At 46.4% G+C, this 22,994-nt stretch overlaps 1 protein-coding gene across 1 annotated transcript in view; it reads right to left on the bottom strand.

Moving 5' to 3' along the window:
- The window catches only part of REXO1 (RNA exonuclease 1 homolog), a 316,981-nt gene that overhangs the window by 33,998 nt on the left and 259,989 nt on the right, over positions 1 to 22,994 (bottom strand). Inside the window, exons 12-14 of the mRNA XM_063914821.1 lie at positions 21,769 to 21,879; positions 12,694 to 12,809; positions 5,108 to 5,246 (exon numbers count right to left, since the gene is read on the bottom strand). Of these exons, the coding sequence (XP_063770891.1) occupies positions 5,108 to 5,246; positions 12,694 to 12,809; positions 21,769 to 21,879 (366 nt within the window). The remainder of the gene's footprint in view (positions 1 to 5,107; positions 5,247 to 12,693; positions 12,810 to 21,768; positions 21,880 to 22,994) is intronic.

The following is a 22,994-nucleotide window of genomic DNA, read 5'->3' as shown; positions in this document are numbered from 1 at the left end:
ATTCCATGGTGCCACAGGAGGCACAAATGGAGGTTGAATGTGCAGAACCCCTTTCACGAACGTCTGAACTTCTGGAAGGGAGGCCAATTGTTTCTGAAAGAAAACAGACAAGGCCGAAATCTGGACCTCGATTGAACCCAATCGTAGGCCCGCATCCACACCCGCCTGGAGAAAATGGAGAAAACGTCCTAACTGAAACTCTTCTGTTGGTGCCTTCTTGGTTTCACATCAAGACACATACTTTCTCCAAATACGGTGGTAATGTCTAGACGTTACTCCTTTCCTGACCTGAATAAGAGTGGGAATGACTTCTTTGGGAATACCCTTCCGGGTTAGGATCCAGCGCTCAACAGCCATGCCATCAAACGTAGCCACGGTAAGTCTTGATATATGCACGGCCCCTGCTGCAGCAGGTCCTCGCGAAGAGGAAGAGGCCGAGGATCTTCTATGAGCAACTCCTGAAGATCTGGATACCAAGCCCTCCTTGGCCAGTCTGGGACAATGAGGATCGCTTGAACCCCTGTTCTTATGATCTTGAGAATTTTTGGTATGAGTGGAAGTGGAGGGAAGACATACCACGACCGAAACACCCACTGGGTCACTAGTGCATCCACTGCTATTACTTGAGGGTCTCTCAACATGGAACAATATCTCTGAAGCTTCTTGTTGAGACGAGATGCCATCATGTCTACTTGAGGAACCCCCCAAAGACTTGTCACCTCTGCGAAGACTTCTTGGTGGAGGCCCCATTCTCCTGGATGGAGATCGTGTCTGCTGAGGAAGTCTGCTTCCCAGTTGTCCACTCCCGTAATAAAAATTGCAGACAGAGCTCTTGCATATCTTTCTGCCCAGAGAATGATCTTGGTCACCTTTGCCATTGCCGCTCTGCTTTTCGTTCCGCCCTGACGGTTTATGTACGCGACTGCTGTTACATTGTCCGACTGGATCTGTATGGGTTGAACTTGAAGAAGATGCACCGCTTGTAGAACGCAGTTGTAAATGGCTCTCAACTCCAAAACATTTATGTGAATTCAAGTTTCTTGACTTGACCACCTTCCTTGGAAGCTTTCCCCTGTGTGACTACTCCCCAGCCTCGGAGACTTGCATCCGTGGTTACTAGGACCCAGTCCTGAATTCCGAACCTGCGTCCCTCTAGTGAGAACCGTGTAGCCACCACAGGAGCGAAATTCTGGCTTTGGATGACAGGATTATCCTCTGATGCATGTGTAGATGGGATCCGGACCACTTGTCCATCAGGTCCCACTGGAATACTCTGGCATGGAATCGGCCAAACCGTAAGGCCTTGTAGGCCGCTACCATCTTTCCCAACAACCGAATGCATTGATGAATCGACACTCTTGTTGGTTTCAGAATTTGCTTGACCATTCTCTGGATTTCCAGAGCCTTTTCTACTGGAAGAAATACCCTCTGCACTTCTGTGTCCAGTATCATCCCCAGAAAGGACAATCCTGTCATCGGATCCAACTGTGACTTTGGAAAATTTATGATCCAACCGTGTTGTTGAAGTACTGTCAGGGAGAGTGCAATGTTCTGCACCAACCTTTCCATGGACCTCGCTTTTATCAGGAGATTGTCCAGGTAAGGAATTATATTGACTCCTTGCTGTCGGAGGACCATCATTTTCGCCATCACCTTGGTGAACACCCCTGGTGCCATGGAGAGTCCAAACGGCAACATCTGAAATTGGTAATGACAATCCTGTATTGCGAATCTCAGATAAGCTTGATGTGGAGGATAAATCGGAACATGTAAGTAGGCATCTTTTATGTCCACTGACACCATGAAGTCCCCTTCCACCAGACTGGAAATCACTGCCCTCAGAGATTCCATCTTGAACTTGAACCTTTGCAGGTAGAGAATCAGTTTACAGGTTTAGAATCGGTCTGACCGAGCCGTCCGGCTTCGGAACTACGAATAGGCTTGAATAAAACCCTTCTCCTTGTTGTAAACAAGGGAACCAGGACTATGACTTGATCCTGACAGAATTTTTGTATTGCTGCTGCTACCACTTCCCTGTCTGGGATAGAAGCTGGTAAGGTCGATTTGAAAAATCGGCATGGGGGAATGTCCTGAAACTCCAGTTTGTACCTGTGGGACACTATTTGTAAGACCCACGGGCCCAGGCCAGATTGAACCCAGAACTGACTGAAGAGTTTCAGACGTGCCCCCACCTGAGCGGACTCCCGCAAGGGAGCCCCAGCGTCATGCTGAAGACTTGGCAGAAGCAGAGGTTGATTTCTGCTCCTGTGATCCTGGAGATGCTGTGGACTTTTTTCCTTTTCCCCTTCCTTTATCCGCAAAGAAAGGGAAACCTTTACCCTTTTTGTATTTATTGGGCTGAAAGGACTGCAACTGAGAGTGATGTGTCCTTATCGCCAGCGCAGGAGCATTAGGCAAGAATGTTGACTTACCCGCGGTAGCCGCAGAAACTAAAGCATCAAGCCCATCTCCAAACAAGGCATCACCTTTATACGGGAGAGTCTCCATATTCCTTTTGGAATCTGCATCAGCATTCCATTGGCGAATCCACAACGCCCTCCGTGCTGAGGTTGCCATGGTAGCGGCTCTTGATCCCAAGAGACCAATATCCTTTATGGCTTCTAGCATATACGCAGCAGCGTCTTTGATATGACCTAGCGTTAGGAGTATCTCGTCTCTATCTATTGTGTCAATGTCTGATGACAAGTTTTCTGACCACTTTTCAATAGCACTACTCACCCACGCACAGGCAATGGTAGGCCTGAGTAGTGTCCCATTGGCCACATAAATAGATTTCAACGTATTCTCTAACTTGCGGTCTACCGGCTTCTTTAGTGAAGCCGTCCCAGGCGCAGGGAGAATCACCTTTTTTTGTTAGTCGTGACAGGGCACTGTCTAAAATGGGGGGTGACTCCTACCTTTCCTGTCCTCTGCAGGAAAAGGGTAAGCTGCCTGAATTCTTTTGGGAATCTGAAATTTATTTTCAGGGTTAGTCCAGACCCCCTCAGAGACTGTTTAGCTCATGAGATGGAGGGAAAGTTACATTCATTTTCTTTTCTTTATTAAAGTAAGCCTTCTCCTGTGGTAAATAGGAGGGGGCTCCGTAACTTCTAACATCTCCTTTATAGCAACAATCGTGTATTGAATGTTTTTTGCTAACTTTGGATCTATTTCCCTGGAATCACTAGTGTCAACACAGGAATCAGAGTCCGTGTCGGTATCAGTTTGTACTTGTGCAAATGACCTCTTTTGTGAACCAGAGGGGTCCCCTGTGGATGAAAAGGCAGAACTATTAAAAATCACATCTTCACGGATCTTCTCCAGTTTTCTGCATGAGACTCAGACTTATCCAATCTCTTACTAATATGATTCACACTATCACGTAATTCTTTCACCCATTCAGGCTCGTGGTGTGCCGGCAGCGCCAGTACATTACATCCTTGTGTCCCTAAAATGGCTCCCTCAGGGGAAGAGCTCCCTGCCTCAGACATGTCACACACGTGCATAAACACACCACAGACAATCCGGGGCATATAGGGGACAGACACACAGTAAATCTGTCAGAGGGACACAGGAAGGAATTGCCACTCCACAACTCAGCGCCCAAAGAAAAAATCCCTGTGTCGTGTACTTTGTACACAGAGACAAAAATCCCTGTGCTACGTACTTTGTACACAGACTTTCAAGCGCTTTATATTGCCAATAATATGTTCTAGCACCTAAAATTTACACTCCCCCCCCCCACCTCCTTTTTTGCACCCTGATACTTGTTTCAGAAGTGGAGAGGAGAATCAGCGTTTCTTGCCCTGCAGCTGCTGGGAGAAAATGGCGCTGAGCAGTGTGCTGGCTGCCTGAGGAAGAAGCTCAGAAGCGTTTTCCTCAGCTATTAGAATAGATATTTATACTGGTGGGGGTGTAGGACAGTGTAAAAACAAAGTATGCTACCTTTTGCCAGTGATAGTGGGTTTAATGCCGCCCCCCCCCCCCATGCCGCTCGCTGTGCGGTACCTTAAGCCATCGCGCTGACCGGAGATCCCTCTCTGCAGACCTCCGGTAATACTACTCACCAGTCTTCTGACTTCTGGCTCTGTTAGGGGGATGATGGCATGCTGTGGGAGTGAGCGCATAGCCACAGCTAGTGTTCAGTGCCCTTCAGGAGCTAATGGTGTCCTGTCAGCAGAAGCAGAGCCATGAAACTCTTTAGGAAGTTGGTTCCTACTTCTTCCCCTTAAGTCCCACGAAGCAGGGAGACTGTTGCCAGCAGTCTTCCTGAAAAAAAAAAACCTAACAAAGTCTTTTAGTGAAACTCAATAGAGCTCCACTAGAGTGCGACCAGTCTGCCTGGGCACATTTTCTAAACTGAGGTCTGGAGGAGGGGCATAGAGGGAGGAGCCAGTTTACACTCTGGAAAAGTCTTAAAGTGCCCATGGCTCCTGCGGAACAGTCTATACCCCATGGTACTGAAGTGGACCCCAGCATCCTCTAGGACGTATGAGAAATACACTGTCTAGTCACATAATGGTCCTATTAATCAAACACTTTCCAAATCACAATTGTATGTAGTCATGCTGTTCCCTACTGCTCCAATGATACATGTCCTGCATTGTTTTGTACTGTAAATAAGGATTTTCTTGTTTTGCACATTTATGTACTTTGTAAGGAGCTGCAGAACCATTGTGGTGCCATATAAATAATAGTAATAAATAACTATTATTAGGATAGCCAGTTCTAGCAACCCTGTTATGTGAAGGTAAAATAGAGCCGCTTTATTCTTCTACATGGTGTATTGCTAGTGTCATAGAATAAGTCGTGCAAGAATTTCTATGTTGTACAGTTTATGAACATCAGTTGCATTGTTTTTAACTATTCGCTTACACATTCGGAAATTACCCTCTATGGTAAATATGGCATCAACCGATATTTTTGTCATCCTTGCTTCTTTCATACACGTATATCAGTGTGCTTTATTAAACAGTTTTATTTGTTTTTTCTTTTTTTTGGGGGGGGGGGGGGGGGGGGAAATCATATTTTATGTATACAAGAAAAATATAAATTAATATCTGTAAAAAAAAAATATAAACAGATTGTACAACAAAACTGCACATACCTTTAATGCGTAAAGGTCACTTTCCAAGCTATGTCCTATTAATATAGTATCACAGCTGAACATACACAGTAAGACAGCTTGAACATCACGCAGAGTGATACTAGTGTTTTGAAGATCCTCTTCTGTCACACCAGAAAACCTATAGGAAAGGTTATTAAAAAAAAAATAAAAAAAAATAAGAATTTACTCACCGGTAATTCTATTTCTCGTAGTCCGTAGTGGATGCTGGGAACTCCGTAAGGACCATGGGGAATAGACGGGTTCCGCAGGAGACTGGGCACTCTAAAAGAAAGATTAGGTACTATCTGGTGTGCACTGGCTCCTCCCTCTATGCCCCTCCTCCAGACCTCAGTTAGGGAAACTGTGCCCGGAAGAGCTGACACAACAAGGAAAGGATTTGGAATCCAGGGTAAGACTCATACCAGCCACACCAATCACACTGTACAATTTGTGATAACCATACCCAGTTAACAGTATGAACAACAACTGAGCCTCATTTAACGGATGGCTCATAACAATAACCCTTTAGTTAAGCAATAACTATATACATGTATTGCAGAGAGTCCGCACTTGGGACGGGCGCCCAGCATCCACTACGGACTACGAGAAATAGAATTACCGGTGAGTAAATTCTTATTTTCTCTGACGTCCTAGTGGATGCTGGGAACTCCGTAAGAACCATGGGGATTAAACCAAAGCTCCCAAACGGGCGGGAGAGTGCGGATGACTCTGCAGCACCGCATGAGCAAACTCAAGGTCCTCCTCAGCCAGGGTATCAAACTTGTAGAATTTAGCAAACGTGTTTGACCCCGACCAAGTAGCAAAGCTGTAAAGCCGAGACCCCTCGGGCAGCACCCAAAAAGAGCCCACCTTCCTTGTGGAATGGGCTTTCACTGATTTTGGATGCGGCAATCCAGCCGCAGAGTGAACCAGCTGAATCGTGCTATAGATCCAGCGAGCAATAGTCTGCTTCAAAGCAGGAGCGCCAACCTTGTTGGCTGCATACAGAATAAACAGCGAGTCAGACTTTCTGACTCCCGCCGTTCTGGAAACATAAATTTTCAAAGCCCGGACTACGTCCAGCAACTTGGAATCCTCCAAGTCCCTAGTAGCCGCAGGCACCACAATAGGCTGGTTCAAATGAAACGATGATACCACCCTAGGGAGAAATTGGGGACGAGTCCTCAATTCTGCCCTGTCCATATGGAAGATCAGATAAGGGCTTTTACATGACAAAACCGCCAATTCTGACACACGCCTAGCCGAAGCTAAGGCCAATAGCATGACCACTTTCCACGTGAGATATTTTAGCTCCACGGTCTTAAGTGGCTCAAACCAGTGGGATTTCAGGAAATCCAACACAACGTTAAGATCCCAAGGTGCCACCGGTGGCACAAAAGGAGGCTGAATATGCAGCACCCCCGGAACCACGTCTGAACTTCAGGCAGTGAAGCCAGTTCTTTCTGAGAGAAAATGGATAGGGCCGAAATCTTGACCTTTATGGATCCTAATTTTAGGCCCATAGTCACTCCTGACTGTAGGAAGTGCAGGAATCGACCCCGCTGGAATTCCTCTGTAGGGCCTTCCCGGCCTCACACCAAGCAACCTATTTTCGCTATATACAGTGAAAAAGACTTGCTGTCACGTCTTTCCTAGCCTTTATCAGCGTAGGGTAACTGTATCCGGAATGCCCTTTTCCGCTAGGATCCGGCGTTTGACCGCCATGCCGTCAAATGCAGCCGCGGTAAGTCTTGGAACAGACAGGGCCCCTGTTGCAACATGTCCTGTCTGAGAGGCAGAAGCCCTGAGTCCTCTGAGAACATTTCTTGCAGCTCCGGGTACCGAGTCCTTCTTGGCCAATTCGGAGCAAAGAATATTGTTCTCACTCCTCCTTTTATTACAATTTTCAGCCCTTGGGTATGAGAGGAAGAGGAGGGAATACATAGACCGACTGGAACACCCACGGTGTTACTAGTGCGACCACAGCTATCACCTGAGGGTCCCTTGACCCGGCGTAAAACCTTTTTTAGCTTTTTATTGAGGTGGGACGCCATCTAGTCCACCTGAGGCAGTTCCCATCAATTTGCAAACTGCGTGAAGACTTCCTGATGAAGTCCCCACTTTCCCGGGTGGAGGTCGTGCCTGCTGAGGAAGTCTGCTTCCCAGTTGTCCACTCCCGGAATGAACACTGCTGACAGTGCGCTTACTTGATTCTCCGCCCAGCGAAGAATTCTGGTGGCTTCTACCCTCGCCACCCTGCTCCTTGTGCCGCCTTGGCGGTTTACATGAACCCCTGCGGTCTGACTGGATCAGAACCGGTTGGTCGCGAAGCAGGATCTCCGCTTGACTTAGGGCGTTGTATATGGCCCTTAGTTCCAGGATATTGATGTGAAGGCAAGTCTGTTGACTTGACCACAGACCTTGGAAATTTCTTCCCTGTGTAACTGCCCCCCACCCTCGGAGGCTTGCATCCGTGGTCACCAGGATCCAGTCCTGAATGCCGAATCTGCGGCCCTCGAGAAGGTGAGCACTCTGCAGCCACCACAGGAGAGACACCCTGGCCCTGGGGGGATAGGGTGATTAACCGATGCCTCTGAAGAGGTGATCCGGACCACTTGTCCAGTAAGTCCCACTGGAAGGTCCTCGCATGGAACCTGCCTAAGGGGATGGCCTCGTATGATGCCACCATCCTTCCCAGGACTCGAGTGCAGTGATGCACTGACACCTGTTTTGGTTTGAATAGATTCCTGACCAGTGTCATGAGCTCCTGAGCTCTCTCTATCGGGAGATAAACCCTTTTCTGGTCTGTGTCTAGGATCGTGCCTAGGAGAGGCAGATGAGCTGTAGGAACCAACTGCAACTTTGGAATATATAGAATCCAGCCGTGTTGCCGTTACACTTCCAGAGAAAGTGATACGCTGTTCAGCAACTGCTCTCTTGATCTCGCTTTTATGAGGAGATCGTCCAAGTACGTGATAATAGTGACACCTTGCTTCCGCAGGAGCACAATCATATCCGCCATTACCTTGGTTATGACAATCCCGTACCGCAATTCTGAGGTACGCCTAATGAGGTGGATAAATGGGGACATGAAGGTATGCATCCCTTATGTCCCGATTCACAATAAAGTCTCCCCCTTTTTAGGCTTGCCCTGACCGCTCTTAGCGATTCCATCTTGAACTTGAACCTTCTCAGGTATATGTTCAGGGATTTTTAATTCAATATGGGTCTGACCGAACCGCCTGGTTTCGGGATTACAACATGGTCGAATAATAACACCCTCTTGTTGAAGGAGGGGACCCTTGACCACCACCTGTTAAAGATACAATTTGTGAATTGCAGTTAACACTGGTTCCCTCTCTTGGGGGGAAGCCCGCAGGGCCGTCGGTGAGGGGGCACCTTCTCACAGTCCAGCTTGTATCCCTGAGACACAATATCTATTGCCCAGGGACCAGTGGCGGTTCTTGCCACGGGCAAGCGGTACTTTTGCCCGGGGCGCCGCCTTCCGGAGGGCGCCGGCGCCAACCGGAGGTCGCCGCACCAGGGCAAGATCCGCCACTGAGCCCCCCGCAGTGCCCTGCTGTGCCCCCCCGCTTTGAAGGGAACCAGACGCGTAGCGTCTAGTTTCTCTTCACTGAGAGGACCTTAGTTGTGCGGTGCGCGATGACGTAATAACGTCTCTCCCATAGATCGAAGAGAAGAGAGGAGAGGAGAAGAGCGGCGCCGCCAGCGGAGGGGGTCTGCAGCTGTCTGGATCAGGAACGGGGATGGTAAGTATACTTTTTATTTATTTTAATTTTTTCATTCAGCGTCGTGACCACGCCCCCAATTGAAGCCACGCCCCCATATTTTGCCCGGGGCGCCACAAGTCTTAGAACCGGCCCTGCCAGGGACCTAACAGGGAGTGAACCCACTTGTGGCTGAACTTACGAAGGCGTGTCCCCATCGGGCCTAGCTCCGCCAGTGGTGGATTTTTGTAGAGGCCGGAGAGGACTTCTGTTCCTGGGAACCAGCTGTGTTGTGCAGCTTCTTTTCTCTGACCCCGCCTCTGACAAGAAAGTACGCACCTCAGACTTTGTTTCTTTATTCGAAAGGCTGCATTTAATAATGTCGTGCTTTCTTAGGCTGTGCAGGAATATAAGGCAAACTAGCAGAATTACCAGCTATAGCTGTGGAGACCAGGCCCGAGAACCATTCTCTACACAATCCTCAGCCTTCCATATGCCTCTTAAGTCGGCATCATCTGTCCAATGCATATTCTACAGGACACGTCAAGCAGAGATCGACATAGCTTTGACTCTAGGACCCAGTATACTCATGTCTCTTTGGGCATGCTTTATAACTATATATCTATCACTTAAGACAGCATCTTTAATATATTTACTAGGGTCTCAATCTCTGCTGATAAGGTACCTGTCCACTCTGCCACAGCGCTATAAACCCATGCCGACACAATCGCCGGTCTGGGTAGTATACTAGAATGTGCACGCTATCTGCAGGATCCCTGAGAATAGCAAGTGCTACCGTCTGTGCAAACAGGACACCCTAGGGGAAGATTCTCAACATATCCTGGCCCTAGTGGGGAAAGGATACAGCCTAAGAATTCTCGTGGGAAGCTGCCGTCTCTTGTCTGGAGATTCCCGCTCTTTTTCCTCATGAGAGGAGGGAAATTTACCTCAGCATTCTTCCCCTTAAACATGTGTAAACTCGTGTCAGGGACAGATGAGTCATCAGTGATATGCAAATCATCTTTTATTTCAATAATCATATATTGAATACCTTCTAGCCATCTTGGCTGTAACTTTGCATTATCGTAGTCGACAGTGGAGTTAAACTCCGTGTCGATACCAGTGTTTGTTATTTTGGATAGTGAGCATTGTGAGACTCTGAAGGTCTCTGTGACATAGGGACAGACATGGGTAGATTTCCTGTCTGTTCCCTAACCATTTGTGCAATAAATTCACCTTAGTACTTACACATATCCAAACAGGTGTCGGCGTTGTCGACGGAGACACCCTCTCACACACATACCCGCTCTATCACCTCCTTAGAGGAGCCTTTTACCTCAGACATGTCGACACATGCGTACCGACACACCACACACACAGGGGATGCTCTATTTGAGGACAGTTCCCCCACAAGGCCCTTTGGAGAGACAGAGAATGCCAGCACACACCCCAGCGCGATATAACCCAGGGATTACACTACAACTCAGTGTTTACCCAGTAGCTGCTGTATATACAATTTTTGCGCCTAAATTTATGTGCCCCCCCCTCTCTTTTCACCCTTTGTGTACCAGGATACTGCAGGGGAGAGCCTGGGGAGCTTCCTTCCAGCGAAGCTGTGAAGAGAAAATGGCGCTGGTGTGTGGAGGAAGAAGGCCCCGCCCCCTCAGCGGCGGGCTTCTGTCCCGCATTTTCTGTAACTTAATGGCGGGGGTTTTACACATATACAGTCACAGACCGTATTATGTGTATTTTTATACCAAAGGTATTTTTATTGCTGCCCAGGGCGTCCCCTCCCAGCGCCCTGCACCCTACAGTGACCGGAGTGTGTGGTGTGCTGTGGGAGCAATGGCGCACAGCTGCGGTGCTGTGCGCTACCTTAATGAAGACAGGAGTCTTCTGCCGCCGATTTCATCGCTTCTCTTCTGTCTTCTGGCTCTGCAAGGGGGACGGCGGCGCGGCTCCTGGAACGGACGATCGAGGTCAGGCCCTGTGTTTGAACCCTCTGGAGCTAATGGTGTCCAGTAGCCTAAGAAGCACAAGCTAGCTGCAAGCAGGTAGGTTTGCTTCTCTCCTCTCAGTCCCTCGTAGCAGTGAGTCTGTTGCAAGCAGATCTCACTGAAAATAAAAAACCTAACAAATACTTTCTTTCTAGCAAGCTCAGGAGAGCCCACTAGGAGCACCCAGCTCTGGCCGGGCACAGATTCTAACTGAGGTCTGGAGGAGGGGCATAGAGGGAGGAGCCAGTGCACACCAGATAGTACCTAATCTTTCTTTTAGAGTGCCCAGTCTCCTGCGGAGCCCGTCTATTCCCCATGGTCCTTACGGAGTTCCCAGCATCCACTAGGACGTCAGAGAAAATCAGTTATAGTGACTATTGTACATGTTCCTTCTATTTAAAAAAGTGTAACAAGCTTCAGGAAATGGGTCTTAAGGTGCATACACAATGAGCGATTTTCCCCGCTGTCAGCGGGGGTGAACGGCTTTCCATAGCAGGACGCTATGGAAAGCCATCCACCCCGCCATTCATGAAGTGGGAACTCGCATCACCGGAACATACACACTGGGCGGCTTTGAGCTGAAAGCAGCTCCAAACACCAAAAGTGAGCTGCGTTCAGCTCAAAATCGCCCAGTGGGTATGGGCCTTAGGTTAGCTCATATAAAGACTTGGATGTGTCCGACTAGTAATTTGGTAGTAAAATATAGAACAGCATATTTTATTTCAACAGACACCTAAAAGAGTAACTTTTGGGCTCTATATTTAGGAGCTACTTGTATTTTTCTACACTTCTAAAAGCTACCTCTTGGGTTTTCCAGTACTTTGAGAGAAATAATGGCACAAATGTTACATCATGAGATTTGCAGGCACTGGTACACTTTTTTCAAACTAGTCATTAGTTAAGATGCATCCCGACTGTTCTAAATTCCGCTCTGTAGAAAGTTCTAAAGGGACTCTGTACTAAAGGTACTCTAAACCTAACCCTCCCTCCATGCAGCTTAAACCTAAATCTGCATACCTATGTTCGGGATCCCTGCGCCAGCAACCTGACTGGCACGATCGCAAACGCCAGTATGGTGACTACATCCATATATCTATATATAGTTATCTATTTATTTATATATTTTCCAGGCAAGAATCCAACACTCCATGGGTGTATACCCCCACTGCTGTATCTGCCGTAGTGCCACTCCCCAGGGGACAGCTCCCCCAATCGATATATAATGCAAGAAGGGTGGCACTCACAGTCTTGGTAAGTGTAAATAAATTGTGTATTTAATCAATGTTTCGGCGATAGAATCCCCTTCATCCTGATGAAGGAGGGACTTTCCCTGAAACGTTGATTAAAGACCATATCTATTTGCACTTACCAAAACTGAGTGCCACCTTCTTGCATTACATATAGGTTCAGTATGATTTCCCGGTGTACAGGATGCCAGCGGTCAGAATACCGATGCCGGCATCCTGATAGCTGAAAACCCGACAGTGGGAGGTAAGACTGTTCCCTCCCTGTCCCCTGCCGCCAAACCCTCCCTTCCCGCAGCCTAACCCTAACCTTCCCCCTAGGTGCCTGACCCTAACACCCCTCCCCCCTAGTGCCTAAACCAAACCACCTCCCTGGTGTTGCCTAGATTTAAACCCTCCCATCCCCCCAGCAGCCTAACTGTAAACCCCCCCTAACCCACCCGCTATACTTATATTCAGAATGCCGACTATTGGCATTAAAATACAATGGAGCTTTGTGGCAACAATCATCTAGCTATATAATATACTATGATGGAAGGAAACACACAAGATAAAGAAAAGGAATACTGTTAAATCAAGCTTCAACTAGAATTACACAACCATGTTCTCAAATTCACCTGGTGTTGTAGTCCACAATCTTGTTGTCTGGTTGTACAAAAGTGTCATAGACCACCTTAAGCTGAGAGTTTATAACAGTAACTCGTGTGAGCTCCAGCCCTTTTGTAGTGTAACACTGTATAGACAAAGCATGAAGACAGAATAAAACACAGCAAAGGTAATTACATGATGTGTCCTGGTCAGTGAATAGAAAGAAGAGGAACTATATTTCTTCAGACTAGAATACATAATAAAGTTGTATTTCACCCTAAGACATTTGGTAAAGAAACATTTGAAGACTGTTGCAGAGTATGTGGTGATCGCCCTGCATGCACTAGAGCAGACCATGGTTCAGCGATAAGAGTACAGGAAAACTGGAGAGGAGAACACGGCACAAGTGAGAGAGGAAGGAGGATTTGGGGATTCATCATAAAACTGGTTTACCAAGAAATAAACAGGTAGGAACATGATTTTCATCTAATCATTTGGCATAGAATTGCAGAAAGTGCAAAACATAAATGGGGGAAGATTTTGTTAATTCTAATATTAGACTTAACGATTATGCTCTCAAACAAAAAATTACTCCCCCCCCCCCCCCCCATTTCCTTTAAATTATTTATTCCATCATGTATATGAAACAATCATTTAAAACAATTGTGTTTTTTCACAGCAATAATTAATAGTTTATATATTTTAGCAACTGTATTAGTGATTGATTTTAAGTGATACAATTATTTGTTGCATGAATTCTATCTTGAATTTTCCATGGAATTTATTATTATTCGCAGTTTTTGGAGGTGGACTTATTGGAGACATGAGCAGCTGCAAGGAGCCGGCCATCATATTAGCACAAGCACGCTGCAGCGGCTAGCACACCACCGGAGCTCCCCGCCATCAGCAGCAGCAGGAGGTAGATTAAAAGGACGGAGGTAGTAGACGACAAAACAGCTGCTGGGTGCTTCCACCGGCCAGGCACGCCAGCGGGTATGGAAGAAATAAATTCAAGCAGAAGGGCCTTCACAGCGTACCAACAGCAATGCAATCACCGGAGCAGCAGGAGACAGAAGAACTACGGACCAGATGCCAAACGGTGTCAGAGCCTCCAACACCCTGATCAGCATGCGGAAGAGACCCCGCCGAGCACCATGCATGCACACAGCGGAAGAATTCACAACGGAGTCTGCCAGCATGTACTATAGATAGATGAGCTTCTGTTGTAAATGCTCCAAATGCAAATAAAGTCCCAAAACAGGATAGTTTATCAGGATAGAAACGGGAGAGCTGAAAAACACGTCCTTCACCCAGCTACTCCAGGCTACGCCCCTTCAAATTTTTCTTTTCCCAAAATCAACACCAGACTCGAATGGCAAAGACATTAGATTATGCTTTGATTGATTCAGCTTTAGACACAAAAGGGTTTATTTATGAAGAGTCGGGTTGAAAAACCATTCACTTTGGGTCGTGTTCCTGCCCAAAGGACAATGCTTCAACTAGCCATATCTAGTAAAAAGTATTGCCCTTTTAAATATTGGGCAGAAACAGGACCCGAAGTGAAGGGTTTTACAGCCTGACTTCATAAATAAACCACAAAATCCCAATTTTCCCCATCATTGTCTGGAAAATGGTACATCATATCTAACCTTTTTGCATTCAAACTGACTTCTATCAAGAGAACTACATTTATTCTCAAGCAAAATCTCTCCAAAGGAAGCCTCTTCAGCAGTGGGATTGGGGTTGTGAAATCAGGTTTTTCAACATGTTTAATTTTTACAGATCAACTGGGACTGTAGATTGCTAGTGTATTGGTAACAATCAGCAGATCTGCAGACCTTTTCTGGTAAACTGATGAGTCTTTCAAGATTGGCAGATCTGTTTAACTGAAAATTATATGTAAAACATTGAAAAATATCTGTAATGTATGGGCAAAGTCAAATGTATTGTAAAAACAATAAATCTGGGGGAAAAAATCTCAGGATCTGTGAAACAAATTGCGACTGCTGATGTATGGGCCCCTTAAGCATCAGCTTACTTAGGATGACTGGTAGAGCTGCTGAGCTGGGGCCACGTAGTCTGCATCCGAAGACACAGATTCTGGGCTTGGCAAGCCAACAGAACAGGCGCAATATGCCCCATTTTGTAGAATGGTCCCCATCGCCGCTCCATAAAGACCCTGCGCATACACCGGATCCCTAACAATCGGAGTTGTATGCTAAAACCATTGTGTTTTCGTACATCTCTGAATGAGGCCCTAGGTGCCAATGCTTGCTACTGCTTTTTCCTTGGACATGCTCAGAGTACTAAACAACAACAAATAAAGTTAACTTAGTCTAACTAGTTGTTATATAACTAGTTTAACCATAAAATTATGATTGAATTGACCTGAAGCAGATTTTGGTGAACCGTGGCAAAGCAGGCATCAGTGGAGACACCCAATGCTGGCATTCAATCCTCCTTAACCACTTAACTGACCATTTTTTCCCCCAAAAACCCACTCAGAAAATGTCTGGGTTTTTCGGATGAGTGAATTAGGTGAAGAACATTAAATTTAACCTTATCCAAAATTATTTTAGTAAACAAAACAAATTTTTTTTTTTCTTCAAACATTGGTTGGGAGCATCGCAACATTACTTTTTACACCCCAGACAGCTACCAGGTACACAGGGAGGGCTTTGTTTACACTTCCCCAGCTGCTGCTGTTGTCTGCAGCCATTAGGTTGGGGGTCCTGCCGTGCCGACCGATCAGCAATGATCGGCAGCACGGCAACACTGAGGGGAGGGTGCAGGGAGGCAGCAGGTCCCTCTGAGAACAGCAGCGGAGGGAAGGTCTTCTTCCCTGCAACTGCAAACACTGTTTACCTGACTGGTCGTATCCTGTGCGACCAGGTCAGATAAAACACTTGCTGGTAAATTTGCATCTGATGCGACCATGCCAGGCAAGTGGTTAAATGCATTCAGACACTGCAACAATCCTACTGTACCCTTTCCACATATAAAAGCCTCTTCCCCACTGTACCGTGTCTACTACAAATACAGTTGAGAATGTCCGCATGGCATTCTCTTAGTCCGTAGAGGATGCTGGGGACTCCAAAAGGACCATGGGGTATAGACGGGATCTGCAGGAGACATGGGCACACTATAAGACTTTGAATGGGTGTGAACTAGCTCCTCCCTCTATGCCCCTCCTCCAGACTCCAGTTAGAGAACTGTGCCCAGGAAGACGGACATTTTGAGGAAAGAATTTATTGTTTAAACATTGAGTGTCATACCAGCTCACACCTCGAACATGCCGCAGAACGAACGTGGCATTAAATAGAACACCAGCCGACGGCATGAAAAATATACAGCAATATGCTGACCGAAAACGTAACACAACCTGTGTGTAAACACGACCAATAATAGCATACCGCATGCCATGGCATGAATAACGTCAGCAACCGACTTGACTGAAAAGAAACACCACATGAGTGTAACCGCCAATAGCTGCAGATACAGTACGCACTGGGACGGGCGCCCAGCATCCTCTACGGACTAAGAGAAAAGGATTTACCGGTCGGTATTAAAATCCTATTTTCTCATACGTCCTAGAGGGTGCTGGGGACTCCAAAAGGACCATGGGGTTTATACCAAAGCTCCAGACCGGGCGGGAGAGTGCAGACGACTCTGCAGCACCAATTGAGCAAACATGAGGTCCTCATCAGCCAGGGTATCAAACTTGTAGAACTTAGCAAAAGTGTTTGAACCCGACCAAGTAGCTGCTCGGCAAAGTTGAACCGCTGAGACTCCACGGGCATCCGTCCAAGAAAAGCCCACCTTCCTGGTAGAATGGGCCTTCACCGACTTCATAATGGCAACCAGCCGTAGAATGAGCCTGCCGAATCGTATCACAGATCCAGCGTGCAACAGTCAGCTCAGAAGCAGGAGCCCCAATTTTGTTGGGAGCATACAGGATAAACAGAGCCTCTGTTTCCCCAATCTGAGCCGTTCTGGCGACATAAATATTCAAAGCTCTGACTACATCGAGAGACTTCGAATCAGCCAAAGCTTCAGTAGCCACAGGCACCACAATAGGTTGGTTCATGTGAAACGCAGAAACCACTTTCTGCAGAAATTGAATTTGAGTTCTCAATTCCGCTCTATCCACATGGAAGATCAAATAGGGCTCTTGTGAGACAAGGCCGCTAATTCCGACACCCGCCTTGCGGACGGCAAGGCCACAGCATGACCACTTTCCAAGTGAGAAATTTTTAACTCAACCTTTCGTAAAGGCTCCAACCAGTGTGACATAAGAAACCGCAACACCACGTTAAGGTCCCATGGTGTCACTGGGGGCACAAATGGAGGGTGGATGTGCAGCACCCCTTTCACGAAAGTCTGAACTTCTGGAAGGGTGGCCAATTCTTTTTGAAAGAAAATTGATAAGGCTGAAATCTGCACTTTAATGGAGCCTAACTTTAGGCCTGCATCCACACCTGCTTGCAAAAAATTGAGAAAACGACCCAGCTGAAATTTTTCCGTAGGAGCCTTCCTGGATTCACACCAAGACACATACTTCCTCCAAATACGGTGGAAAAGCTTCGCCGTTACTCCATTCCATAGCCTAAAGCAATGTGGGAATGACTTCACCGGAAATACCCTTTCGGGCTAGGATATGGCGTTCAATCGCCATGCCGTCAAACGCAGCCGCGGTAAGTCTTGATACACGCCCGGTCCTAGCTGTAACAGGTCCTCTCGTAGAGGAAGAGGTCAGGGATCTTCTATGAGTAAGTCTTGAAGATCTGGATACCAAGCCCTCCTTGACCAGACCGGAACAATGAGGATCACCTGAACCTTTGTTCTTATGTTTATCACCTTCGGAAAAAATGAAAGTGGAGGGAACACACAGACCGACTGAAACACCCACGGTGTCATGAGGGCATCCACTGCTATTGCTTGAGTGTCCCTTGACCTGGAACAATATCCCTGGAGTTTCTTGTTGAGGCGAGACGCCATCATGTCTAATTGTGGAATTCCCCAAAGACTTGTCACTTCAGTGAAAACTTCTTGATGAAGACCCCACTCTCCTGTATGGAGATCGTGTCTGCTGAGGGAGTCTATTTCTCCGTTGTCAACACCCGGAATGAAGACCGCTAATAGAGCGTTTACATGCCTTTCCGCCCAGCGGAAAACTCTTGCGGCTTCTGCCATTGCCGCTTTGCTCCTCGCTCCGCCCTAGTGGCTTACTTACGCCACTGCTGTTAAGTCGTCTGACAGAATTAAGACGGGCAGATCGCGAAGATGATGTTCCGTTGCAAATAGCTCTTAATTCAAGAATGCTTATTGTAGACAAGCTACCCGGCTTGACCTTTTCCCCTGGAAATTCTTCCCCTGGAAAGACTGCTCCCCTGCCTCGGAGATTTGTATCCATGGACACCAGGATCTAATCCTGGATCCCGAACCTTCGTCCCCCTAGGAGGTGAGAACTGTGAAGCCACCATAGGAGAGATATCCTGGTCCTGGAAAATAGGATTATTTTCCGGTGCACGTGCAGGTGAGACCCGGACCACATGTCCAACTGGTCCCGCAAAAACCACTCTGGCATTAGACCTGCTCACCGAATGGCCTCGTAGGCCGCAACCATCTTCTTCAACGGAACGTATTGACGGGTTTACACTGTTGCAAATCTGATCCGACTCTGGATCCTCAGATCTCTTTCCACAGGAAAAAACAAACTCAACAGTTCAGCATCTAATCTTATTCCCAACTCCGACATCTGCGTCGTTTGGATCAATTCTCTGTGTTGAAGAACTGTCAGAGAGAAACAACGATTTGTACCACTTGTTTCTAGACCTCGCCGTAGTCAGGAGAGCGTCCCAGTACAGAATAATAACGGCTCTTACTATTGAAGGAAGACCAACATACTGCCATCACTCCGGTGAAATGGCAATGACAATCCTGAAAAACAAACCCAGGTAAGCTTAATGCGGATGAAACCACATTTAAACCCTCTTTCTTCTTTTACAGGTCACTGCCTCAGAAGCACGAAAAGCTTCTTTTTTTTTTTCTTCTTCTTTATGACAGGGACAGCAGGCCAATGTCCTGATCCTGACCCAACTCTTGTATGGCATCGCATACTACTTCCCTGTCCAGAGGAGAATCGGTAAGCTCTATTTTGAAACATCAGTGAGGGGAATCATCTGGAACCTCCAGTATGTCCCCCTTTTGACTCCATTCTTAACTCACTGGTCCAAGTCCATTCCAGGACTGACTGAAGAGTATTAGACGAGTTCCCACCTGTGTGGGCTCCAGCAAGATAGACCCAGCGACATGCGATGGATGTGGTAGAACAGAGGGGGTAATTCCAAGTTGATCGCAGCAGGAATTTTTTTTAGCAGTTGGGCAAAACCACGTGCACTGCAGGGAGGGCAGATATAACATGTGCAGAGAGAGTTAAATTTGGGTGGGGTGTATTCAAACTGAAATCTAAATTGCAGTGTAAAAATATAGCAGCCTGTATTTACCCTGCACAGAAACAATATAACCCACCCAAATCTAACTCTGCCACCCCTGCAGTGCACATGGTTTTGCCCAATTGCTAACAAACTTGCTGCTGCGATCAACTCAGAATTACCCCCAGAGGACGATATCTGCTTCTGCGAACTTGAAAAGTCTGCAGACCTCTTACCTTATCACCTTCCTCTACCTGCAAAGAAGGGGAAAAAACGGTATGCAACCGGTCAAAATGACCGCATCCTACAAAAAATGAGTCACCAACCCTTGTGAGGGACATAGCTCAAGAAGGTAGACTTACCAGTGGTATCTGCCGAGATCAACTTAACAAAGCCATCCCCAAACCAGGTTACACCTTCCTAGGGAAGATACTCCAATATTCCTCGGAGCCAGCCTCCGCATGCCCTTGGTGAATCCACCACGCCCTCCTAGTTGAGAGGGACATGGAAGTGGCCCGCGCACCCAAGAGGCTCATACCTCTCGTAGTCGCACGGCAGCATGCTGCAATGTTCTAGAGAAGACCCAACCTAAGGAATATCCCTTCTCTCTCTAGGGTAATTATATCGGATGCCAAGGTAACTGACCATTTCTGAATGTAAGCACTTCCCCATGTAATGCAAATATTATCAAAGCATATAATTAAGATATCACTTAGCTTCCTGTATACGATCCTTTATGACAGGGCCCCGTGCAGACCAGGGGTTGACTTTCACTTTATTCTATCTACGGCGGGAAAAGAATAAACACTCGGACTCCTCGTGAGGATTTGAGACCATCTCGTCACGGCTGACCTAGAGCTTTATCAATAGAGCGACCAGCACATGAGAAGGAATAACTGTACTTCAGCATTCATTAGAAATCGTAATATGAATATACATATTTAAATACACATATACACACATATTCTATATATACATCATACATATATGTATTTTGTCAGGAACAGCAGGATCCCTAGTGACCTTAATGTGTTCTGAATGTGTATGAACATGTACTGAATGCCAATGTTGTGGATCTAACCAGGAAACATTATGGTCGACATAAGACATAGTATTCGTCGACAACAGGGAGTAGTAACCGGGCAAAATAACATTCTTGCGACCCCGAGGGGTCTGGGGGAAATATATACATAATTCTAATATCACTCCCCCACATCTGTGCTCGAGCTACAGCTCAATGGAACTGTACCATATTATATATATATATATATATATATATATATATATATATATATATATATATATATACACACATATATACACACACACATATATATATATATATATATATATATATATATATAATTTGGAAAAGCTTACAACTACCGACATGCTGACACTTCATCTACTGAACCAAGTACCATCAGGAGTCGGCAATGCCGACAGAGGGATTCCCATAGCTGTTTCTGGCAGAGCACTTACACATGTCGACACACGTGTACTAAATCGCTATAATGGGTAGATTCCAGTAACTGACAGGGAAAACACAGAGACTTTTAATAACTCATGTACCACACGCTCATTATATATATATATATATATATATATATATATATATATATATATATATATATATGTGTATGTAGTGCTTCATATATGAACCCATAGTGCACTAAACAACTGTGCCCCCCCCCCCGTTTTACACTGTTAGTTGTGCCACAGTGTTTAGGCGCTGTATAGAGTTGCGAGGGCTAAGCCATGCCCCCGTCTCGGCGTGCTTCAGTCCCGCTAATTTATACTTTTTTATACTGGCGGGGGTCACTGTATACCTCTTTGCCAGGCATGTATATGAGGTATTTTTGCTGCACAAGGCGCGCGCCCCCCCCCCCCCCCCCCCTGCGCCCTTGTAGTGCCGCTTGTGTGCGGGAGCAATGGCGCGCTGCGCGGTACCTCAGAGACTCTGAAGTCTTCTGCCGTCACTGAAGTCTTCTGTTCTTCCTTTACTCACCCGGCTTCTTTCTTCTGGCTCTGTGAGGGGGGTGACGGCTCGGTTCCGGGAACGAGCAGCTAGGCGAACCAAGTGATCAGACCCTCTGGAGCTAAGTGTCCAGTAGCCAAAGAAGCAGAGCCTTGAAACTCACAGAAGTAGGTCTGCTTCTCTCCCCTCAGTCCCATGATGCAGGGAGCCTGTTGCCAGCAGTGCTCCATGAAAATAATAAACTTAACAAAAGTCTTTGAAGAGAAACTCAGTAGAGCTCCCCTGTGTGTGACCAGTCTCACTGGGCACAGAATCTAAACTGGAGTCTGGAGGAGGGGCATAGAGGGAGGAGCCAGTTCACACCCATTCAAAGTCTTATAGTGTGCCAATGTCTCCTGCGGATCCCGTCTATACCCCATGTTCCTTTTGTAGTCCCCAGCATGCTCTAGGACGTATGAGAAATGTTATTTTAACGTGTTAGAAATAATCATGTGGCAGTAATAACAAATTAATCCTTTCCTGGAGGCAAGTTACAGTAGTGTGCGGGCTGCTATTCCACTACCTGACTAAAGGAGACTGGGTGGTGAAAGGAATTAATCCCCAGCAATAGCAGATCAGGAGAGTCAAACATCTCATGTATGTTACATCTATACGTGAGGTAAGTCATACATCTACTGTATATTAAATCTTACCATTTCACAATCCAAAGCATACACTCCAGGATTTTCATTAGATGTTTCCAACTTCTCAAATGTCTTCACAAAACCATCCAGATTTTCTTTGCGACCATCCTGTACATGTTGCTGAAGAAGAAGAAGAAGATTGACATGTATTCTGCAATAAAAAAGGGCCATTGGTGGTCCTCCAAAACAGGACAGTCCATACAAATCTTAAAAGAAGCAGTTCCACACAGGGAATAAAAAGAAAACTACATTTTGGTTCTTACCTGTTAAATCCTTTTCACGGGTACCATGGGGGACACTGGAGAACACTGAGAAGTTACGTTCTATGTGAACTGAAGTTCTGGGGGTAGAGGGGAGCACAGGCTACTCCTCCCCTATACACCACCCCTTGCCCCCGGCAGCCAGTTACTACTAGCCAAGCTCAAAAGGACAGAGTAGGAGTGTAAGAGGAGAACCACGCCTGCACCACACGCCCACCAAAATGAGATCAGGGGGCCTGGAAAGCTGCACCCCAGGAAAATGACCCCCAGCTGATGCCTGGAGCATAAAGTCAAGTATCCAGTGTCTCCCATGGCATCAGAGAAAAGGCTTATTCATGTAAGAACCAAAATCAAAGAAATGGCCCCAACTTGAAGGATCTAAAGTGTAAAATAGGAATTAGTTTTGGTTAGTTTAGCAGCTGTTCCTAATAAAATTCCTGTATGCTTTATAGGTGGAAGAGACCAAACGAAAAAACACAAGGGAACTGCACCCTAGCCCAAATATACATATAAAAAAGTGCAATATCTGCACAATAAAAGGTCTGAGCAAGTCCAATAAAAATCAAATCACATTTATTATCCGTAGAATAAAAAGGTCATAAACAAGCATTATGCACACTCCATAAAACAATTCTGTCAGATAAGAGTCCCAGTGTACTGCATAAATTAAAAATTAGTTGCCACTCTAATTAAAGTTACTCTGATAGTCTCCCAATAGTCAACACTTGTGAGAAGATCTAAGGGTAAAAAAGCCTAGTTTGTGTAGATATTACACTTTTTTTTTATATATTCTAGCCAACTTGAGTGAAGTTCGTTTGTGTTTTTCTTTTTATAAGAACCAAAATCCTGTTTCCTCTTGAAGCCATGGAGGATACTGGAGAACACTGGGGAGGTCCCAAAGCTGTTCAGCAAGGGAGGGAATGTTCCCATAGTGTGCGTAGAACCATCCCCGAAAGCAGGGCTCGACAAATCCCA

The sequence above is a fragment of the Pseudophryne corroboree genome, chromosome 1 (genome assembly GCF_028390025.1).
Source record: "Pseudophryne corroboree isolate aPseCor3 chromosome 1, aPseCor3.hap2, whole genome shotgun sequence".
NCBI classification, from domain to species: Eukaryota; Metazoa; Chordata; class Amphibia; order Anura; family Myobatrachidae; genus Pseudophryne; species Pseudophryne corroboree.
The sequence above is the reverse complement of the archived record's forward strand: the minus strand, read 5'-3'. Positions and strand labels throughout refer to the sequence as shown.